Raw genomic sequence first — 21,620 nt, 5'->3', positions numbered from 1 at the left:
CTTCATCTGCCCCTTACCCTGACCCTCCCCAGCCTCTTGTAGAACCACGAATTTACAGTCTATCTCTATGTGATCCACTTTTCTAGCTCCCACATATGGGTGAGAACATGCGATATTTGTCTTTTTGTGCCTGTCTTATTTCACTCAATATAATGACCTCCAGTTCCATCCATGTTGCTGCAAATGACAGGATTTAATTTCTTTTTATGGTCAAATAGTACTCCATTGTGTGTATATACCACATTTTCTTTATCTATTCATCATGAGGGACATTTACATTTATTGCACATCTTGGCTATTGTGAATAGTGCTGCCATAAACATTGGAGTTCAGATATCTCTTCCACATATTGATTTGCTTTCTTTTGGTTATATGCTCAGCAGTGGGATTGCTAAATAATATGGTAGTTCTATTTTTGTTTTTTTGAGAAGTCTCCATACAGTTTTTCATAGTGGCTGTACTAATTTACAGTTCTCACCAGTGTACGAGTGTCCTTCTTTCCCCGAATCCTGGCCTGTGTCTGTTATTTTTTGTCTCTTTGATAAAAGCCATTTTAACTTGGGTGGGATGATATCTCATTGTGGTTGTGATTTGCATTTGCCTGGTGATTAGTGATGTTGAGCATTTTTCTGTATACCTGTTGGCCATTTGCATGTCTTCTTTTGAGAAATGTCTATTCAGATTTGTGCCCATTTTAAATTGGATTATTTGAGTTGTCTTTTTTTTCTTTTTTTTTTTGATATTAAGTTGTTTGAGTTCCTTATGTATTCTGGATTTTAATTCCTTCTTAGATGTATAGTTTGTGCGTGTTTTCTCTTGGTATTTTTGACAACATAGGCGAACCTAGAGGATGTTAAGTTAAATAAGCCAAGCACAGAAGGAGGAGTACTGCATGATCTCACTCATATGTGGAATCTAGAAAAGTTGACCTCATAGAAGTAGAGAGTAGAATAGTGATTACCAGCAGCTGGGAGAGTGGGAAGGTGGATGAGGGGAGGTTAGTCAATGGGTACAAAGTTACAGTTAGCTAGGAGGAATAAATTCTAGTATTCTATTGCAAAGTAGCTTGGCTATAGTCAATAATAATGTATTGTATACTTCAAAATAGCTAGAAAAGAGGATTGAATGTTCTCAGCACAAATAAATGACAAGTGTTTCAGGTGATGGATATGATAACTACCCTTTGATAATTATACAATGTATATATGTAACAAAACATCACACCGTACCCCATAAATATGTACAATTATTATGTATCAATCGAAACCAAAATAAACCTTTAAAAACATTATATAGGCAGTAAAAAAGGTTATGTTTTATTAATTGCTGGACAACCATGGGAAAACAAATAAGCAATTGACACCACCAAATTCTTATTACATTCAAGATAAAAGATTTATTCACACCACAAAAAGATAATAACAAAATATACACTAACTTAAAAAACAAAAGATTATAGTGACATAAAATGTTATATTCTCTTTTTAAGTGGGTAAAAGTATTTTGTTTGCTTCTACATAAATTTCTATTCATGAGAGAATAACAAATATTAAAATACAGTGATAGTTTGCATTTCTTCTGTAGAATGAACATAAACATAACCCTGAAGCTTTTAGTTTACAGGGAGTTTCCATGAAGCCACAAACTAAACTAATTATCAAACACATTAGTTATTTCCAGACTCAAATAGATACACATTCAACCAATAAACTGAGAAAGAAGCATTTCATGTTCTCTTTCATTTTGCTATAAAGCATTTTTTCTTTTGACTAAAAGCAAAGTGAGAAATTGTATTTTTTCTCCTTTTAATTGACCTCAGAAGATGCACTATCTAATTCATGAGAAATACGAAATTTCAGGTGTTTATCTTCTTCCTTACTTTTGGGGTCTACAACCAGCATATCTCCTTGGCTGTGAAATTCATGGCTGTGGAATTCACGGCTGACTTTGGAAAGTTCCTTACTATCAATCACATCGGAATGCTCATTGCTCTCATCACTGGCTTTCCGCTTATATAATCTGGACTGCTTGTGGCTGTGGGTTTCAGCACTTTGGTCATCCAGCTGACTCGTTTCATAACTGTCCTTCCCACGGCTGTCCCAATCAGAAGGCGCGTTCAGGTCCTGGGCAACGGGGATGGCCTTGTATGCACCATTCAACTCCTCGCTTTCCATGTGTGAGGTGATGTCCTCGTCTATAGCATCAGGGTACTGAATCACGGCACAAATGAAGAATAATTATATGAATGGCTAGGGATGGGAATATGGTAATCCTTTTCCGCTCTCTATCTTTTAGGTCATCTTATACTAAAAATTGTCTAAATCTGGCTGAAATAATACTAGCATGTTACTTTGTATAGTACTTTACCAAGCCCTTTTACATATGTCATCTCATCTAGTTTAATAACTACATCACTTACATATGTAATGAAACCTATGAGGTAGGTTTCATTATATTGAAACCTACATAAAGAGGAAGTGAATTGTTAGTTAAAAAGTAAAGAGAATAGTAAACGGCAAGGCTATGTCAAATCCAGATTCTGTGACTGGATTCAGTGTAATTTGCAACTACAATTCCTCTTAGGTATTTAATTTCAAAACATGACCATTATTTTTTTTAAATAATTGGTGTTTTCCATTTATTTTAATCTGAAAATAAGTGATCCAGGATTTCAAAAAGTAGAATTGTGTTTGAGAATCAAATCTAGAGAGAAATTATGTAGACTTACAAAAACTGCCAAGCAGAAAAAGATTTGTATTCAATGGTCATAAAGTAGAATATGAATGAATTCTTGCTGAATGGATGAATGAATGGATGAATGAATGAATGAATATGCAAACTGTGGTTTCCTAGACTTGAGCTCTAGTCAGAACCATCAGGTGTGTCTGTTAAAGGATTTACCTGGATGTCAGGTCTGCGAAACTTCTTAGATTTTGACCTCAGTCCATAAACCACACTATCACCTCGGCCATCATATGTGTCTACTGTGGGGACAACTGGAGTGAAAACTTCGGTTGCTGGCAGGTCCGTGGGAAAATCAGTGACCAGTTCATCAGATTCATCAGAATGGTGAGACTCATCAGACTGGTGAGAATCATCAGTGTCATCTACATCATCAGAGTCGTTCGAGTCAATGGAGTCCTGGCTGTCCACATGGTCATCATCATCTTCATCATCCACATCATCCATGTGGTCATGGCTTTCATTGGACTTACTTGGAAGGGTCTGAAAATTAAGATGGCCGGGAAAATTAATATATGGGTTTTTATTTTCCCTTAGCCTTTATAGCACATTAGTCTTTTACTATCTTTCTTTTTATTTAGTTTCAGAATCTTTGCATTCACAGTACACACCATGGCTTTTAGGAGCTAAATTGAGCATCTTCCAATTTCTCTTTTAACACAGGGATTAATAACATTCTGAAGAACATTTCTTACTTTCCAACAAAAATTATTTTTATAGATATTTTCAAGCCAAATATGTGAGTATAATCTTCATATCAATAACACTGTTTTTCCTTATACATATTAAACATTATTTACTAAATTCAATGATGTAATAGATACAGATACATAATTATGAGACTGGTTTTTTTATTTGAAATGAGATTTATCAAAAGAGAAGAGTATCCATATTTTAGTGTGTGTACCAAAATCTATAACCACTTTCCTATTAACATGGATAATTGAAAGGTGACTCTGTTATGCATGTGTGTATAAACTGCAGCTCAAAACTGCCCATTGAATTAAACAATTAATGTCTATCAAATTTCAAATTGACAAATATATTGGGTAATTTATCTAACTTGCTTTAATATTCTTAGTATATTCAAATTGAATCTTGAGGAAAATAAATTTACTCTTTGCTTAGCAAATATATGAATGATCCTAATAAAAAGAATAGTTGTCAAATAAACTATTTTATTAGGAAAGAAAACTTTCCCAAAGGCAAAATCTTAGCTTTGATAGGCATTAATTAGATGCTTATTAGATATTAGATATCTACAAAATACCTTAAATAAATTGCAAGCAGATTAATGTTTCAAATAACAGGCATTAATAAACATCTTCTGTAATGCTAAACTTATCCGAGGAAACCTAGTATTTCTGATATTTAGTAAATACATGTTTTCTTTATGAGCAAGTTTTAGACTGCCAATTAGCTGGAAAACTTGCTAATGAAATTTCATCAGAAGAGAATCCAGGCAATGCCTTCTTTCATCTCTTCAAGGCATGATGGGCCTCTGATTGAAAATGAGAACTTACCTCTTGTTTAAAGTCATTGGTTTCTTCAGAGGACACAGCATTCTGAAGAAGGAATGGCACGTGTTAGTGCGCATCACACATGCCTAGCTTTTTTATTCAAAAGTTAACCTTTTTAATCCAAAGCAGTTTTTATTTTTCAGCCTCATCTGTGGATGGCTTAACACAGAGAGAAGCCAACATGGCAGATCAGTCAATGTCCTAAGCACATGTTTGCCAGCAGGCAGGCAGGATTCATCTGAGCAGCCCAAATGGCCTGAGTGTGGCTATCTTTCATCACTGTAGTTTAATTATGAGAAGTTTAAAAATACCTGTGGGGCTAGGAGATTCTGCTTCTGAGATGGGTCAGGGTTTAGCCATGTGGCCACAGCATCTGGGTATTTGTTGTAAAGCTACAAAAAAGTTGCATGTTTATCATTATTAAAAAAAGAAATGTAGGGATGAATGGAAAAAACAACCATTCTTCACTAGTCTTGATGGAAGCATATAGTCACCCGGACCCTTAGGTACCTTTTTGTAATTTTTTTTTTTTTTTTTTTTTTGCAGGTTCATTTAACAAACTCTTACGTAGCACTTACTGTGGGCTAGGCAAATTTCAAATTGCTTTACAAATATGAACTCATTTGATCCTCTCATTCCCCTATGAGATAGGTATCATTATTATTCCCACCTAACAGATCAGAAAACTCAGCCACAGTGCAGTTAAGTGGTAGGAAATGGCAGAGCCAGGCAGGGTTCAAACGCAGGCAAACTAGCTCTTAACACCGAACTTCACACTGTGCTTTCTTTTTGTATGTTTGCTGGCTGAATTTTCCTCTCAGATAAAGCACATCTAAACCAGAAGTGACCTTAATTACTGTTAATCTTCATTGTGTCCAGTCCATGGAACAAGAAGGAACTCTCTAAGGCTGTGCTAATACAGTATCCTCTAACCACATGGGGCTATTTAAATTTAAGTTAACTAAAATGAAATGGCTAGGCACGGTGGCTCACCCCTGTAATCCCAGCACTTTGGGAGGCCGAGGCAGGCGGATCACGAGGTCAGGAGATCGAGAACATCCTGGCTAACACAGTGAAACCCCGTTTCTACTAAAAAAAAAAAAAAAAAATAGCCAGGCGTGGTGGCGGGCACCTGTACCCCCAGGTACTGGGGAGGCTGAGGCAGGAGAATGGCGTGAACCCAGGAGGCGGAGCTTGCAGTGAGCCAAGATTGCGCCACTGCACTCCAGCCTGGGTGACAGAGCAAGACTCCATCTCAAAAAAAAAAAAAAAAAGAAAAGAAAAATTCAGTTCCTCAGTTGCACTAGCCCACATTTTGAGTGCTCAATAGCCATATGTATCTTACCAGCCAATGTAGAAATATAATATTAAAATCATTGCACAAAAGTTCTATTGCTGTAAGGTGCCAAAGATGTAAATGAAATGGATTTTTCTTTAGCCAAGTTATTTATCTGGAAAATACTGATAGTATGCTACTGCAGAGGAGTGGAAATTGCTCTGAGTAAGTGTCCTCTGATCTGCTGAATCATCCAGGGCCAATCATTACATTTCCCTGTCATTGAGAATGAGAACTCTGGGGGTTGCACAGAGTTCCTTCTGCAGCCACCTAAGGGGTGGATGAGTAGAGAGAGAACCAGTCAGAAGTACTTGGAGTTTCTCTCATGGCTGGCTCTAACCAGAGGAGCTTAGTATTGGGCTTCTCTGAAAGGTTTTGCTGAAAGAAGGGGTTCCTTGCTTTAAGAAGATGAAAAAACAGCCGGGCGCAGTGGCTCACGCCTGTAATCCCAGCACTTTGGGAGGCCAAGGAGGGCGGATCACGAGGTCAGGAGATGGAGACCATCCTGGCTAACACGGTGAAACCCCGTCTCTACTAAAAATACAAAAAATTATCCGGGCGTGGTGGCGGGCGCCTGTAGTCCCAGCTACTCAGGAGAATGGCGTGAACCTGGGAGGCGGAGCTTGCAGTGAGCCGAGATCACGCCACTGCACTCCAGCCTGGGCGACAGAGCGAGACTCCGTCTCAAAAAAAAAAAAAAAAAAAAAAAAAGACGCAAAAACAGTGAGACCAGATGAGTTCAGAGTTTTTCTCTTCACTTTTTCATATCTATCTATCTATTCTCATGACACATGTAATACAGGCTCAGAGAGAATGGATGTATAAGTTACATTTATAATTTTTAAAAACTAATATGAAGAAAATAAAGGTAAGCAAAATGAATAGACTAAAAACCACCCAGTAATCCTAACACTCACAGATAACCAGTGTCTATTTTCAGGCATATATCCTTAGAGACTTCCCCAATTTTTTACTAGCTTTAAGTTTCTGGGATTCTAGAAGGCTGAGCCTTGAGCTCTTCACGTATTTCTTAAATTGTTATAGCTCCACATGCCTTCTAAAATGCATCTTTGCCATATTTTCGTTTATTAAAAAGGCGCTAATTCTTGCCTCAAATAGTATGACCTCTATCTTCTCTGGAGATGTTAATTTTTCTGGTTTATTATTAGGATTCAACACCTGTATTTTCAAATCAGTTGAAAAACAGACACACACACCCCTCCACACACAAACGAACACAGAATACTTCTTTTAATGTCTTCATTAAGCAGTCTAATTGCAGTGACCCCCAAGGCAGCTCTATTTTGGCCTTTATTCTGTTCAACTGGAATTGAACTCTGTGTGCCTTTTTGTCCAAGCTTCTGGGGACAATGCCCATTTGTTGTTTGGCTGGCACAGTTTCATCTGTTGTGGAGGGGTAGGTACATCTTTAGTGCTGGTCAAATAATTATAATAAAGAGTTTGGTTGGTCTTATGTTTGGTTAGAAAATGTGATCTAACATCAGCTGACAATCACAATAGATACAAACAGCACACATAGACTTTCTTTTCACAATGGGCTTCTCAGCTAATATCTCAGACAATATTGTGAATATTATGGTCATACAAACAGTTCTGACTAATATCCAATGTGAATTTTAAACTTAGCAATCCACTAAACAAAGCAAAAGCTGGAATTTTCTGCTTTTAGATCAGTATGTGGACTAATGGAAAAAAAGTCACACAACTTCATATAACTTATCTTACATGTGATAACTCATCATACATGCCTAGATATTATTATATTTAAAATATCTGGGTTGGTTTTATAAACTTATATTTATTAAAAACTATACTGTGCTTGGTACTGGCCTAGATTCATAGCAGGCAGTCAATAAATACTTGTAAACCAATGGATTTGACTGAGAAGATAAGTAATATCGCAGCAAATACGTTTCTTGCACCTCTCGCCATAATTGAGTAAATGATTTAACTATATAAAAACCTAAAAGATGCTTACCTGCTTTTCCTCAGAACTTCCAGAATCAGCCTGTTTAACCTTAGAAATAGAAAAGATGAAGAAAGATTACAAGAATGTCCTCCTAGCACATGGAAGCACACAATTCAGTTATTTTCAGGAATTTTCTTTAAGATGCAACTGTACTCACTGGTAGGGCACAGGTGATGCCTAGGAGGCAAAAGCAAATCACTGCAATTCTCATGGTAGTGAGTTTTCCTGCAAAATATTTCATAAGGAATAGCTGACATCTTCATAGGTTACAACAGTGATACCTTTTTATACTACCACATTACAAAATGATCACAAATAAAATATATTTTCTATAGAATCTTTTCTACTTCTTAGAGATGCCTTTTCTTTTTAGTATTATAGTCTTTCAAGTTAATATTTATATTGCCACCTATTATCCATCTTTCACTATTAGGCAAGGGAAAGGGAAATTTTGCAAGTCTGTATTTATTCAACTTTAAAATTTAGAGTTCCAGAAATTATACCATTACTACCTTATATATCTAGCTCTCTAAACCTACAAACAGATCAACAGTAACTTAATTATATTAATAAGCTAGTATGGGAATATTTTTTAGAGAAGAAAAAACACACAGAAAAAAATGAAAAAAAATTTGCTTTATCCATTTTTCCAACATGTACTTTAAATGTGACTTTTAGCTTAATTATTAAGTAGGTGCTACTTAGGTGAAATCAAACTATCTCTGAAATTTGTTATTTAAGTAAGATGTTCTAAAAATTTGAAATTCAAAGGAAAACATTGAAAATAGCCAACAGCTTTTCTATTTGTAATAATAAGCCTACACAGTGTCATACAGGTATCTTGGTGAATATTTTAACAGCTAAATTTAGCAGTGGCATATTCAGAAAGGGTTTTCTTCCCCTTAAAAGTGAGATACATCATTTAAAAAATAGCATTGTAATTGGTTTAATTAGCGTAAAAGATCCCTTTTCTTTTAAATTCCTGCACAGTCACCCACTGAAAATTATATAGGTATAATTATTCCAAAGGGGAATTTAATTTTACTATTTTCTGATTAGCATCGATGGTTTCCGTTCTTTTGAGGACCCAGTGGAAGTATTTTTAAGTTTTAAATTTGATTGGCATTCAAAATATCTAGACACCTTTGTTCCAGGAGACCTGTGATGTATCTAATCTGCTTATTAAAAAGGCTAGAAAATTTAAGTCTGTTTAACAGCATTACAATTAAAAATATGTTTCCTTAGAATTTGGACTTCCCCATGAAATTCAGCTGAATGCACAACCCAGTAGCAAACTGAAGCTGTACCTTGGTCGGCGTTTGGCTGAGAAGGCTGCAACTGGCCTGAGACGAGTCTGGTCCCGACGATGCTGTGCTCTCTGCCTCCTCCTGCTGCTGCTGACAACGAAGCCCTCCCAGAATTTAAATGCTGCTGCAGACATCCTCCACCAACACAGGGAGGCGGAGAGATTGTGTCATGAGGTTTTCTGCCACTGCCCAGCCCACCTGCTCCCACACTTCCCCCTCTGGTTTTGTGGTTAAAACAAAAAAAACAAAAACGCACACACACAATCTACAGTTAAAACATTACTTACGTACAATATCATTAACTAGCTTTTTCATTTACGGGATGGGCATTCAGCATCCAGGAAGAGCACTTAGGGATCCCATGAAAAAGGGAGAAAGTAGGGAAAAACATTAATGTAAAATTAAATAGAATGGATTTTTGTTTCTTTCGGTTTAAGTAACATAAAGGTAATATCTGCAACCACTCTTGCCTGTATGATTATACTTATTGAAGAGCCAGAAGGCTATTGTTCAAGCCTGCAAGGAGTTCAGAAAACTTGCCTCTGTCCTTTACTACTCAAGCTTAGCTTTGTGATTTCGAGTATGCAGTAGCTTGTTACTTAGACAAATGGCACTAGTGACATTAAAATATAAAATTCTATATAAAATAGAAGAATGGTAATTTATTCTAGATGTTGCAGAAGTGAAGCAGTTTCTGACTAAGAGCAGGATGACTGCTTGAGAGGGCTGCTTCAGGAGCCAGACCGTGGTTCTGAATTCCGCTGTGTCACTGCTGACCTGTGCAACCTTGGGCAAACCGCCCAGCCTACCTATCCTTGTTTCCTCATCCATGAAATGCAATACTATTACCTAGGTCATGGGGTTTTTGAGGGGTTTAAATGAATTAGTATGTTAAACTAGCAATGCTTAGCACATATTAGATGCAAATGCTCTGCGTATCTTAAGGACTATATGTGTGTTAACTATTATGAAATTTTTAAGAGGGGCAGGCAGTCACGAACTGTAATGTCTTTAAAAAGAATAGGTTATTAAAATGAGAGTAGATGTAAAATCTTTAAATGGTATTCATCAATAAGGAAATTTTGCACATTTCTAAAGGAACAGATTCGATTTTGGAATCATCTTTTTTTCTAGTTTTTCTCCCAGGGTATGTAAAGTAGGCCACTTAAAAAGAAAAACATTTTTAAAAATTTCTGTATTAAAAAACACTTTACTAGGTATTTAAAAGGTGTTTGAATGAAAGAAAATTACAGGGAAAGTCCGAATATTAGAGCAGAATTCAGGGATAGCAGAGCTCTGGGTCCTTTTAAAATATTTAATATTGTCTTGAGATTACTTATCTTCATCTGCTTTCTCAGTTGTGAAATGCAGATTGCACTATTTATTTACCTTACACCTTTATTGTTAAGACTTGTGTGTAATTGAGATGAAAAATAAATGGTCCTATTTATTATTAGGTTGCTGCAAAAGTAATTGTGGTTTTTATTAGTCCTAAAGTGTCAGCTTCCTTTTGCCAAATATTACTTTTAATATAAATATAGATTAAATAATGTCTTGCAGTGATAGTGTATAGCTAATTCATAGGTTTCATGAACATTTGGTAGGGGGAAATATGTCTCCCTTAAATTGGATGTATTCCAGATGAATTGATATGATTGGTTTGTAGGTAATAAGCACCCATTTTAATAAGTAAGATGACCACTATCTCTATAAAATAGAAAGCACACAGATTATAAAGTTGCAAAATAGACTTCTTTTTTCTGCTTCTAAAAACTATTTTTTTCCTTTAAACATATTACCCGCATAAGCGTGTCATGTTGTCAATTTAGTGGAGGGAAGTCCGAAAATTCTAAAAACAACAAAATTTCCACAGGATTTACTGTAGTTTACTCTGTGCCCACGGGAATGATTCAATATGAAGCTAGAATTAATTATAGGAATAGATTATGCTGGAGCCCAGCCATCTTGAGATGAACCATACGACCCTTTACAGGACTCTTCTGGTCATAGCTCCACAGTGCCACACGATGGCAGCATTTCTGAAAAAAGATTTCAGACCACAATCTGGTTCTACCAATTTTCTTAATTCCAGCGGGATAGAACACTCGTGTATTTAATGACAGGACTATATACAGCTGTGGAGCTCTCCATTTCTTGGAATGCCAGGTGAGGAAATATTTCCCAACAATGACCCGCTATGCAATCAGGGACAGAGACCCAGAGAACCAAAGCGTTCTTGTTTTGCTCTGTTGTTGCCTTAGGCAATCCCAAGTTGACACTATTGTCTCCTTCCCGACTTCTACAGTCATTCAAAAAGTTCCTAGTCCCAAGGCCTCTCTCAGAGAAAAGGCTTGTGAATTCACGGGTAAAGAATGTGTCTGGGATGCTTTGGAGTTGAGAAGATAAAGTGATTTATAATGGGAGGCAATTCTGTAAAGTAGGAAATGGATGCTGCGTCATTCTGACTATCGGGGAGGTCATGTTTCTTAATGTTTCTTGCTGTTTGCACTCAAACATGCTGCTGCTGGTTGTTTTTTCTGAGTAGGATTTTCTGTCAGAAGTAACATGTTAAATGATTTAAATCACAGTGGCTCTATCTGTAATATTTCCAAAGTTTCCATTCTTGATTGGCTAATGATTGGTTGTTAGAATCAAAAGGTCAAAAAGCACAAATTCCCTATAAATCTTGTGAGTGGAAAGTAAAAAAAGTTTAGTTGTCAAACTAGAATGCAAAGAGTAATTTGTGATCTTAAATTATAGACACTAAGAAGACACATGGAAACAAATAAAGAGCCTTAAGGTCTTTTTCCTGAATTACATGAAAATTCCCATATAATAAAAAGTAAGTGTTCAATATCACTACTTTGGTGGACAACTTTATTAAACTCACTTCCAGTTTATTTGAACATTTCTAATTATATTTTACTTAGTAAAGTGTAACCAACTATTTCAGTGTTTTCAGCTCCACAGGTAATTATTTTTTTCCCTTGAGTCAAGGTTCAGACATGACTCTGATATTTTGGTAACACTACTAATCTGTCATAAAGAAGTTTGGAATTAAAGCTAATCGGAAGCCTAGCACCATTCATCATATATAGACTGGGAAAAGGGGCATTATTTATCACAGGGTAGCAAGCAAAGGTGGATGATAAGACGGTGCTATTTTCAAGTTCAGACATGAAATTAGAGCATTTCAGAAATACAAAAAAAAAAAAAAAAAAAACACCATAAAATCTTTTATTCCATTGCTCAATAACTTAGACAACAAAAGTCAGCTCCTGACAAAGTGGTCTTACCATTGGTAAACATTAGTTTCAGTTTAAAACAAATGAAAAAAATTTTCCTTTAGACACATAGAACTGTTATGGAGTAAGTGCTCAATAAATTGTTGGTGATTGCCCACTCAGCCCTGCATCTATGACACGAATTCTGACCTTATAGTTTTTGCTTATGAACACAATGCATAGGCACTATACTTGAATTCAGAGTATATCTCATATATTGATATCTAATATCTGCCTGTACTCAAGAATCTAGCATTTATTTCTTCATTAAAGTAGTATTAGTAACTCTGAGGGCATTCTAATGCTCTTTAAATGATAGACTCTTTAAGGTAGACTTAAATTACTAACTTTTTTTTCTTAAATGACACCATTCTTACCCTCATGGAGCCCATTTGTTCATGAAAATCAACTAGGAAATTTGAAACTTGAGTAACCAATGAGATTAAGGGGGTGTGGCTAAACAGTAAACTTGGCAGCACCCTGGGTAGAGAAGGTATATGGTAGAGACCCTGTGTGCACATTGGAGTTGAAGGGATGGGTATTCTGGGATTGGATCCAAACAGAAAGTCCCCCTTCCCACTCAACATCAACCACAGCAGCATAAACTCGAGACCTATAACAACCTGGGGAACAATACAGGAGGCTGTAATCAGAGAGGATCCAAAGAGGGAGATAGAACAAGGTGGAAAAGCACAAATAGAAAGTCTAGCAGCTGCAGGAGGACCTTGTTTGTTCAGAAAAAGACATTTTGTGGCAATAAGCGGTCAGTGACAGTCATTTTGCAGAATATATTTGAGGGGAGAAAATCATTCTCCGAAATTGGTTTATGAGAATTCTTGCTTAAAATCTGACGTTTGAGTAATTTTTGGTAGAGAATCTATCATAAGGTTGATATGAAAAGGTGACAATTTCAGTGCAAAAGAGAAAACAAAATCAAAAGAAAGGGGAGTAAAACTAGACAACAAAAGCAGCTCAGTCAGATATTTTTCTGGTTACACTTGGCTAAGGTTTTTCGTTTCGACAATTCTTGTCAAGGCATAGCTTACATTAATGCCCCTATCCCATGGTGTAACATTTATGTTTCTTAAACCTGTAATTTAAAATATTCTATATTAAAATTTGATTTCTTCTTTAATGTTTGAATTCCTCACAGAGTGTAAGTTCCATGATATGCTAATCCCTCTGCAGATTATGTGCCAAAAATATTTATTCAGTGAAGAAATTTAGCTCAATTATGACATAAATTGAGTTATTCTTGCTGATTATTTTCTGTTGCTTTCATAAAGCCCCAAATTAAACATATTTATTTATTTTTGAGACAGTGTCTCACTCTGTCACCCAGGCTGAAGTGCAGTGGCACGATCTCGGCTCACTGCAACCTCTGCCTCCTGGGTTCAAGCGATTCTTGTGCCTCAGCCTTCCAAGTAGCTGGGATTACAGGCATGCACCACCATGCCCAGCTAATTTTTTTTTTTTTTTTTTTTTTAGTAGAGATGAAATTTTATCATGTTGGCCAGGGTGGTCTCAAACTCCTGGCCTCAAGTGATTGGCCCACCTCAGCCTCCCAAAGTGCTGGGATTACAGGCATCAACCACCGCTCCCGGCCTCCTGAATTAAACGTCTTCAGATTCCAATATAGATAGTGTTCCGCTTGAGTGAATTACACCTGAGAACTTCAGGCATGCTTCCTGTGCCTAAAAAGGACTGCCCAGGTGATTGCTATTTCTTACATAACATGAGGTCCTCTGGGGTCTGGCATTCTTCTGTCTCTCCAGCCTTATTTCTGCCCAACTTCTCTCCTTGTACTCCCTAAAACAATCATGCAGAGCCACGTGGGTTCCCCAGTGTGTCATTCTATTTCAGGTCTCCGTGCCTTTACTCACATTGCATGGTCCTTATATCTAGAATATCCCTCCAGTCTCATCCGCACCTGTCTCTGAAATATTTGCACATCATGCATCAAAGCATCCCCTATAAAACCTTTTCTGGTCTAAATAGAAATAACCAACTCCCACTTTTTAACTCCTTCTGCAGCCTGCACTTGATCTAGCATAGCACCGATGAAGCTTTATTGCCTTAAATGTTTGTCCTCCTCACGCTAAAAAGCAAACTCCCAGCAGTCAGGGACTGGGATTTATTCATGTTTGTATCCACAGTTTCCTGTTAGGTGCTCTGTAAATGTTTAGAGGAACAAGTGAATGAAGGAGCATTATTTTAATAATGTTTAATCCTATGGTAGCACAGGTAGCATGTGAGTTTAGTATAAACTCCAAGAGGCTGGAGCTTCTACTGGGTTCTTAAAATAATTTATGTATACATTTTAAAAATGCCATTGCAGAATTTGAAGAGCCTAGATTTTCTTGTCTCCCATCTCAAATTCTTTTCTATGGGGTTCTGGCATATCCTTTCTCTTGTCTAGGTCTCAAGTTCCTTGACAGAGTTAATCTGGATTATTTTAGAGGTCCATTTCAGCTCTAAAATTCTGTGATTTATGTTTCCTTTTCAAGTTCATGAGGAATAAAATATTGACACTACAACAAGAGGAGTAAACAGATGGTAGAAGTAGAGATGCTCTTGAGAGAAGTTCACGCTGAAGAAAGATTTTAACACAAAGAGTCTTTAATAGACCAGGGGACAGGTGAAGTCGAAGAGTTATGATGTTTTTAAGTAAAATATCATGTGTTTTGCTATATTTTAAACTATAGATAAAAATTAATGAGCATTATTATAATACTACTAATAAAAATAAAACTTTTTTTAAAAAAAAGGAGGTAAATCAATCCCAACCTACAATTTTAATAAATCAATCTTTCATGTTCTGAGAATTTTTTATTCTTACCTCCCACAATATGGGTTTTCTAGAGGCATTTTCCCAGTATGGGTCACATGAATTTCTTTCAGATTTCATTACCCAGAGTAGGGGATTGAGAAGAAGCTGACTGAAGAGATTGGCTTGCCTCTTTCCTGGAAAATGCCTCTTGTGGTTTTTAGGGGTAGTTTTATTGCCAAACAGGTCAGGCATATAGGGCTTCGCCATAATCTGGAGATGTTTTTAGATTTTTCTTTCCCGCATTCACATCTCCTTCATTTCCAAGCATCTGTGGATTTTATTAGTCTAGATAACCTATTAATTTCACTTTGTATCTAATGATATTGTTCACGAGTCATCCAGAATCAATTTGCCCTCTTTTCAGCCATTTCATGCTTAACGCAATTTCTGCTGCTTGTTTTTTCCCTAAGAAACAAGGGAATTTTCTAGTAATTATTATGCCCTTAACATTTACTTTTTCTACAGTAACAAAGAGTGAGCCCAAAACTTCTGTCTTTGCCTTTTAAAAGGAGAGATATTCAAAATAATAACAATAATAATAACAACAATAATGGTAATTGTATATATATTTATGGGACACCTGTAAAGTACTAGATTTAAAAATATGCATTTTGTCTAATATTCATAATGATGACATAAGTTTGGTATTATGACCTCAATTTTTTCAGATAACTATAATAGAAGCCATTTAATGTGCCAGTCACTTCTGTTTACCTGATTGCATTTACTCTTTGCACAAATATTAGGTGTATATTTACAGGGCCAGTAGGGTTCCAGGGAAGGAAGTGTTTAGTTCTACACATCAGTGTTAAGGAAAGCTTTCAAGAGGATGCTAAGATGCAGCTCAGTTGAAGAGCTAATATTTAGAGACAAACTTATTTATTTATTTATTTGAGACAAGATCTTGCTCAGTCACCCATGCTGGAGTGCAGTGGTGTGATCACGGCTCACTGTAGCCTCAACCTCCCAGGCTCAGGCGCTCTTCCTGCCTTAGCCTTCCCAGTAGCTTAGACTATAGGTGTGCACCACCAGACCTGGCTGATTTTTAAATTTTTGTAGAGACGAGGTCTCCCTATGTTGCCCAGGCTGGTCTCAAACTCCTGGACTCAAAGATCCTCCTGCCTCAGCTCCCAAAATGCCTCCCAAAGTGGTCTTGGGGTTGAAAGCGCGAGCCCCCATGCCTGGCCCCAGAGACTAACTTCTAAGATGTGAATCAAAATTATAAGCATCCAAATTTGACCAAACTTGGTTAAAATGAAAAGAAAAAAACAAAAAACAAAAACAAAAACCCAAATAACCATACAACAAAAGCTGTAAGTTCCAATGATACCGATGAGAGAAATTTTGTAAGGATTTTCAAAAATCTTGCCTCTAACAAGTTCAAATCTAATAAGAACAAAAGCTTAATTTTTTCACATATGCCACCCAGCTAACGCCATGCTATGGTCATGAGCCATACAGTGTGGGAGAGTGTCAGTATGTCTCTGCTAATCTCAAACTGTTGTGAATCACCAGTTCAAAACGCACACCTACTGATTATGGGTTAATACCATTAGCTTCATACTTAATAGATACAATGATCTTAAATATTAGTTTTCTTGACTCTCTAAACTTTGAACAAATTGCTTATTGTATTTTAACAAGTATCATATTTCTACAGAAAGACACGCTTCACAGTTGGTCTTATGCCTTACCACATTTGAATTCTATGTAGCACCTACCATAATAATTGTGCAGGTACTGTTGGCTGTACACCAAAGATGTGTTGTCTTCAGAGTAGTTGCTGGGAAGCAGCTTTCCAGCTGAAACCACATTTCTCAGCCTCCCTTGCATTTAGATGTGGCCATATGTCTAGTTCTTGCTAAGGGAATGTAAAACAAAGTGATGTGTTTCCCTTCCAGGTGGAAGTGCCTAAAAATTTCAAAAAGCGTGCCTCCCCCATAGTCTTCTTCCTTACCCTTTCACCAGATGAAGAGGACTGAAGCATTTTGGATAGCAGAGCCCAGGGAGAACATGACTTGAGCTATCTGCTGATCTGGAACCCTAGCATTAGATATCGTATTGTTACAGGATCTTTGGAGTGTTGCTTTTTTGGCCGGAAACATACAGCCGGTGGTGCCTTTGCCTCTGGCCCACTGGACTCATTCTGCCCACTCAGCCTGGCAGGCTGTGTTCAGCTCATGCTACTGGCCTGGATCCCATGCCTCCAAGGGATGCCGCGAGTCAGGCATGGAGTGGCAATGGGGTGTGAATGAGCATAGAGTCTGGCCACTGTGCAGTCAGACATGCCAGCTGCTGTTGCGGGGCAGGAAGCTCCAGGTGCCGACATGGGCGCCAGCTCTCTTCAAGGCTGTGGCTGGACCAGGCGCACCACAAGCAGCTGTCCTGGCTCATACTAGGGAATGCGGTGGTGCCCAGAGGCTCAGAGACACCTGGAACCACAGGGTCTCAAAAAGGGAGTCACAGCCCTAGCTCAGGGAGATCCCAGGTCTAGGCTCCCTGAAGGGCTGCAGCTCTTCTCTCCTCTTTGCCCACAAACAAAACGAGCAAGGGGCGTATTTCAGCTCTGTTTGTGTTACAGCTCTTTTAGCATCACCATTACACAAGTCCTGAGTTCTTGTCCTGTGACCAGGAAGAATGAGGTACACAGACAAGTGGAGGGTGAGCAAGACGAAGAGGAGTTTTATTGAGCAACAGAACACCTCAGAGAAGACCCACAGTGGGCAGCTCCTCTCCATAGCTAGGGTGTCCTGACGAGTGTTCAGCTCCTATCAAAGATATAGGCAGGTCATCCCGAAAAGTGTTCGGTTCTCAGCAGAGTGGGTAGCTTCTCTCTGCTGCTGGCTGTCCCTTCATCTCTCCATCCTCTGCCCTGGTGTTGCTGAGCCCAGGGCATTTATGGACCTCAGAGGTGAAGAAGTGCACACCAATTAGTCCATGGGCAACCATGGGCAGGCCTGGAAAAGCCACCACAAATCTCCGCTCCAGTCTGTGGGACTGGCAGCCTGGCCCCCAGCCTTCAGGCTCTCCCTGGCCTGAAGGTGGGGCCTCACCTGGACCTGCCCCCTTCTGCCCAGGAGCCAGTCTGCCTCCTGTGGCTGTCCATGGCACCCAGGCTGCTTGCACAAAGGGGCACTTGCAAGCCAGCACTGAGCTGCCCTCATCCTCACCGCCACTTCCCTCCCCGCAACACTCATCAGTGCCCAAAGTCTGGAGGAGGCCGAGGTGGCAGGGGGCTGGTGTGTCAGTGCTGTCCGGAGCATGCGCACACCCGGCTGGGCTGTGACAGCTCTCCGGCTTGGCCCCAACCCCACTCCAAGATTGGAGTGGGTGCCAGGAGTGGGGAGAGACCAGGCAGCGGGAGCAGACAGGCCCCCTAGGGTGCAGACTGCACAGACTCCCAGGTCCTGCTCCTGGGAGGGCGGGGCTTTTGCCCACCCAGCTCACAGCCTTGTCTGAGGGGGACCCTTTGGGAGTGGATCGGGGCCTGGCCTGGCAGTCGAGAGTGTCAGGCCCGGTGATCACCTCAATGAGGGACAGAACCCCTGGACACAGCCCCAGTCAGCCCTGTGCAGAGCCTTCTCCCGACGTGCAGGAACTTGGCTTGGTGGGGTGGGTGCTGTCACTGCAAAAATTGGCCGGGTCCTGAAGCGGGCACTGCTCCCACTTCCAGCCATGGGGCCCTGAAGCACACCCCAGGTCAGCGCCTTGGCCTGGCCACCACACTCTGTGTGCAAGCGTCACACTGCCCGGGACCCAGTTCTGCCTTGGGGACCCTCTCTGCCTGACAGCTGCTCCCCTGCCCATGGGCGACTTGGCCTGGCCCCATCGTGGTGGCCCCCAGGGCTGTGGGCTTCGGGGACTGTCTGCCTCTTCCACACATCCTCCCTGCAGCAGCAGAGGGTGAGAGCAGCAACGTGGGGCCAGGGGCCGAGCTACGGAGGCTCTGGGCCTGGGGATGGGTCCTGCCCTGCAGTGCTAGGGTCCGGGTGGCGTAGTCGGCTGCCTCCCGGACATTGGACATAGGGCACAGGGGTACCCCCTCCCGCGCAACCCGCCACTACTGCTCCCACAGCCGCTCCTGCCACCACCGCTGGCGCCTCCCAGCTGCAGCTGGCAAGATGACAGCAACCGCTCCGGATGGCCCACCGTTGCCATCAGTATGAATGAGAAATAAGTTTCTATTGCCTTTAGTGCCTGACATCTGTTACGATAGCAGATGTTACCTTAATTAACACAATGCCATATGCCTAATATTGCTCGGTTCATAGCTTTTGGATTTTATCATCTGTGTTCCAGGTCACTAGACTCATGAAACGGAATTTAAGTTATGGTGCTATAACTTTATATGTATCTATTTTCTATTAATTTTTGCTCCCCCATTTCTAAAAGCCAGAATAAGTTCATGCAAGGTTACTAATATGTTAAAATTGAAGTTGATTATTTTATACAATAAGTATGTGACTAATTTTTTCCACAAGGAGATGGTATGCAATATCAGTAGATAAGTGATTAGGATAGCGGGCTTCTCTTGATCCTCTGTTTTTGTTTTTCCCACTTTTGCAAGAAGAGAATCAGCTGTGGTATAGGTTTTAGTGGATAGTGTCCCATGTTGGGAATCTGGGAACCTGCATTTTATCTTGCCTATACCACATAATTAAATATTGCTAAGTTGGCTTATTTCTGAGAAGAAAGAGGCTACAGCTGCCTTCCACTAAATGATAAATTCATCTCGCAACTTCTGAATCGTTCGCACAGCATCATTTGCTTTTACTTCTTAGTTAGGCTACCTGTTTTTTGAATACCTTTTGCTTTTTGACCTTCTAACAAGTAGACAGTGGCAGTTAGAGATCAAGTTAAATTGTCCAGGCTCGGTCCTCAAGTCTGTAATCCCAGCACTTTGATTGCTTGTGCTTAGGAGTTCAAGACCAGCCTGGTCAACATGGCAAAAACCCTGTCTCTATGAAAATAAATAAATAAGAGATCAAGTTAAAATCAACCCATCTAGTTATATTTGAGAACTTAAAGTCATGTTCTCTGAAGGTTTTGAATGACTTCCGTTTACTAGTAAGGATGTGTTCACAGATTAATTTTAGTCTTAGTTGCCTCTCACCAGATCAAATATTGTGTGGGAGGTAAATTCTAGGAAACCTGAAGAATTTTAAAGCACTCTACCATCCTCATATGGAGATGACCATAATTAAAGGAAACAGTAGCTTATGTCAGAAACTGTTTATTGTTGGGAGCTGAAGCTTTGACCCTTTCCTGTATATTTATTTCACTGATATTCCTAAACCTTTGGTGGTCTTTTGGTCTGTGGGTCATAGCTGGGCTAAGGGGTTAGCCAGAGTTCTTAGTGAAGTAGCAAAAGAGGTTATGTGTGACATATCAGCAGAGTGGGTACACCCATTTGTCTGGGTTGGGGAGGAAGTGGAGGCTGGGATCAGTAAAGTGGCCTTTTTCTGTTTTTAGACAGTGCCAAAGCATCTCAGACTGGGGTTTCAGCTTTATTTTTGTTTACGAGGAGTTGGTTCAGACACAAGTGAAATTGTGGTGTCTTAACCTCTAGTAAGATTTAAAACATACATGTTGTTTCATCAAGCTTGGTCTCTTAGGAATCCGGTTTATCGTAAAGATGATGTTATTCTGAATTTAGAAGGAAAAGGGTGACAGAGTTTCATTACAAAGATTATAAAGATGATGATTACAAAGATTAAAAACATTTTGTAATCCCTGACTAGAATATAAATGAGTATAAAAATTTTACTTTTTAAGAAGGATAGAAATCCTACATACAGTAAATCTATTTTTCTAAAACATGTTTTACTTCCACAGCAGTTTTATAAAATTGGCAGCTGACTTATTTTTTGTGGTCCTATCTTCTAGCCTGAGTGTTAACCAGGTGGACAGGCAGATTAGGATTAGGAAATAAGATCAATTACACTTTTATCCTATAGTACCAGGTTTGAGCGGGTACATGGTTGTGTGTAGATCTTTCTTTCACACACAGGATTTGAGTGTTTTTTTTTTAACAAAAATTTGTGAAACATAAAAGTATAGAGTAAACAGTTGAGGAATTTACTAAAAGAAAGCTAAGAATTCAGAAAGAATTCTAAAAGAAAGCTAAGTGTTGGAACAAATATTGCACAAAATATAAAACATTTAGTTCTATACATTGGCATGTAAATGTTAATTTTATTTGCTTTGAAACAACAAAATAAAAATATCAATTTCAGTTGTTATGATTTAAAAATACATGTTGTATGTATCCATGCAGTTAACCAAAATGCATTTTTGAAAAAAAAGGGTGATAAGAATCCTAAAAGATAAAAATGAGACCTCTATTAAAAATAGTATTTCCTGTCTAGCACTATGATTCCAGTCCTAGACTCTCCCAGCTGGAAGAGAGACGGTAGGAAGGCAGGGCATTGAGAAAAAAGGGGATGGTTCTTGACTTGTGGCTTCATTTCAGCTCTAAGACAGCTTAAATTCTAAAAGGGCAGAAAATCACAAGGAATGAAGATGAGAGCAGATTTAGTTCAAATAAAAAAAGATGCCCTCAATGATGGTGAATTCCATGTATTCAGAAAGCAGTACTGGAATTGACATTA

General features: G+C 38.9%; 1 protein-coding gene and 1 long non-coding RNA gene across 7 annotated transcripts in view; one reads left to right on the top strand and one right to left on the bottom strand.

The window, feature by feature from the left end:
* Window positions 1-1,288: 1,288 nt before the first annotated feature.
* On the bottom strand, window positions 1,289-9,015 carry SPP1 (secreted phosphoprotein 1). Of its 4 annotated transcripts, XM_001159959.7 has the most exons (7): window positions 8,896-9,015; window positions 7,746-7,813; window positions 7,598-7,636; window positions 4,574-4,654; window positions 4,266-4,307; window positions 2,902-3,225; window positions 1,289-2,210 (listed from the first exon to the last, which is right to left on the bottom strand). In XM_001159959.7, exons 2-7 carry the CDS (start codon window positions 7,797-7,799, stop codon window positions 1,806-1,808), a joined length of 945 nt encoding a protein of 314 aa, XP_001159959.1. In that variant the 5' UTR covers window positions 7,800-7,813; window positions 8,896-9,015; the 3' UTR covers window positions 1,289-1,805. The 4 variants fall into 4 exon arrangements, with proteins under 4 accessions (XP_001159959.1, XP_003950415.1, XP_003950416.1 ...); XM_003950366.5 differs by lacking the exon at window positions 4,266-4,307; XM_003950367.5 differs by lacking the exon at window positions 4,574-4,654.
* Window positions 9,016-10,770: 1,755 nt separating this feature from the next.
* The window catches only part of LOC107974338 (uncharacterized), a 134,164-nt gene continuing 123,314 nt past the window's right edge, over window positions 10,771-21,620 (top strand). Inside the window, exon 1 of one of the 3 annotated variants that reach the window (XR_010156622.1) lies at window positions 10,771-11,061. This is a non-coding gene — a long non-coding RNA (uncharacterized LOC107974338). The remainder of the gene's footprint in view (window positions 11,062-21,620) is intronic. The other 2 variants (XR_002943543.3, XR_001717023.3) reach the window with 2 other exon arrangements.

This window comes from Pan troglodytes, chromosome 3 (assembly GCF_028858775.2).
Source record: "Pan troglodytes isolate AG18354 chromosome 3, NHGRI_mPanTro3-v2.0_pri, whole genome shotgun sequence".
Classification (NCBI taxonomy): Eukaryota; Metazoa; Chordata; class Mammalia; order Primates; family Hominidae; genus Pan; species Pan troglodytes.
The sequence above is the reverse complement of the archived record's forward strand: the minus strand, read 5'-3'. Positions and strand labels throughout refer to the sequence as shown.

What these genes read in the sequence shown, in the direction of transcription:
- SPP1 (XM_016951849.4), bottom strand. Translation starts at nt 6,976, where the DNA reads ATGGGCATTGTCCCCAGAAGCTTGGACAAAAAGGCACACAGAGTTCAA. An exon ending in TAATGAAGACATTAAAAGAA is followed by an intron (nt 4,655 to 6,844) that starts GTATTCTGTGTT and finishes ACTTTTTTGTAG; the next exon opens with CTTTACAACAAATACCCAGA. An exon ending in TTCGCAGACCTGACATCCAG is followed by an intron (nt 2,211 to 2,901) that starts GTAAATCCTTTA and finishes GCCGTGATTCAG; the next exon opens with TACCCTGATGCTATAGACGA.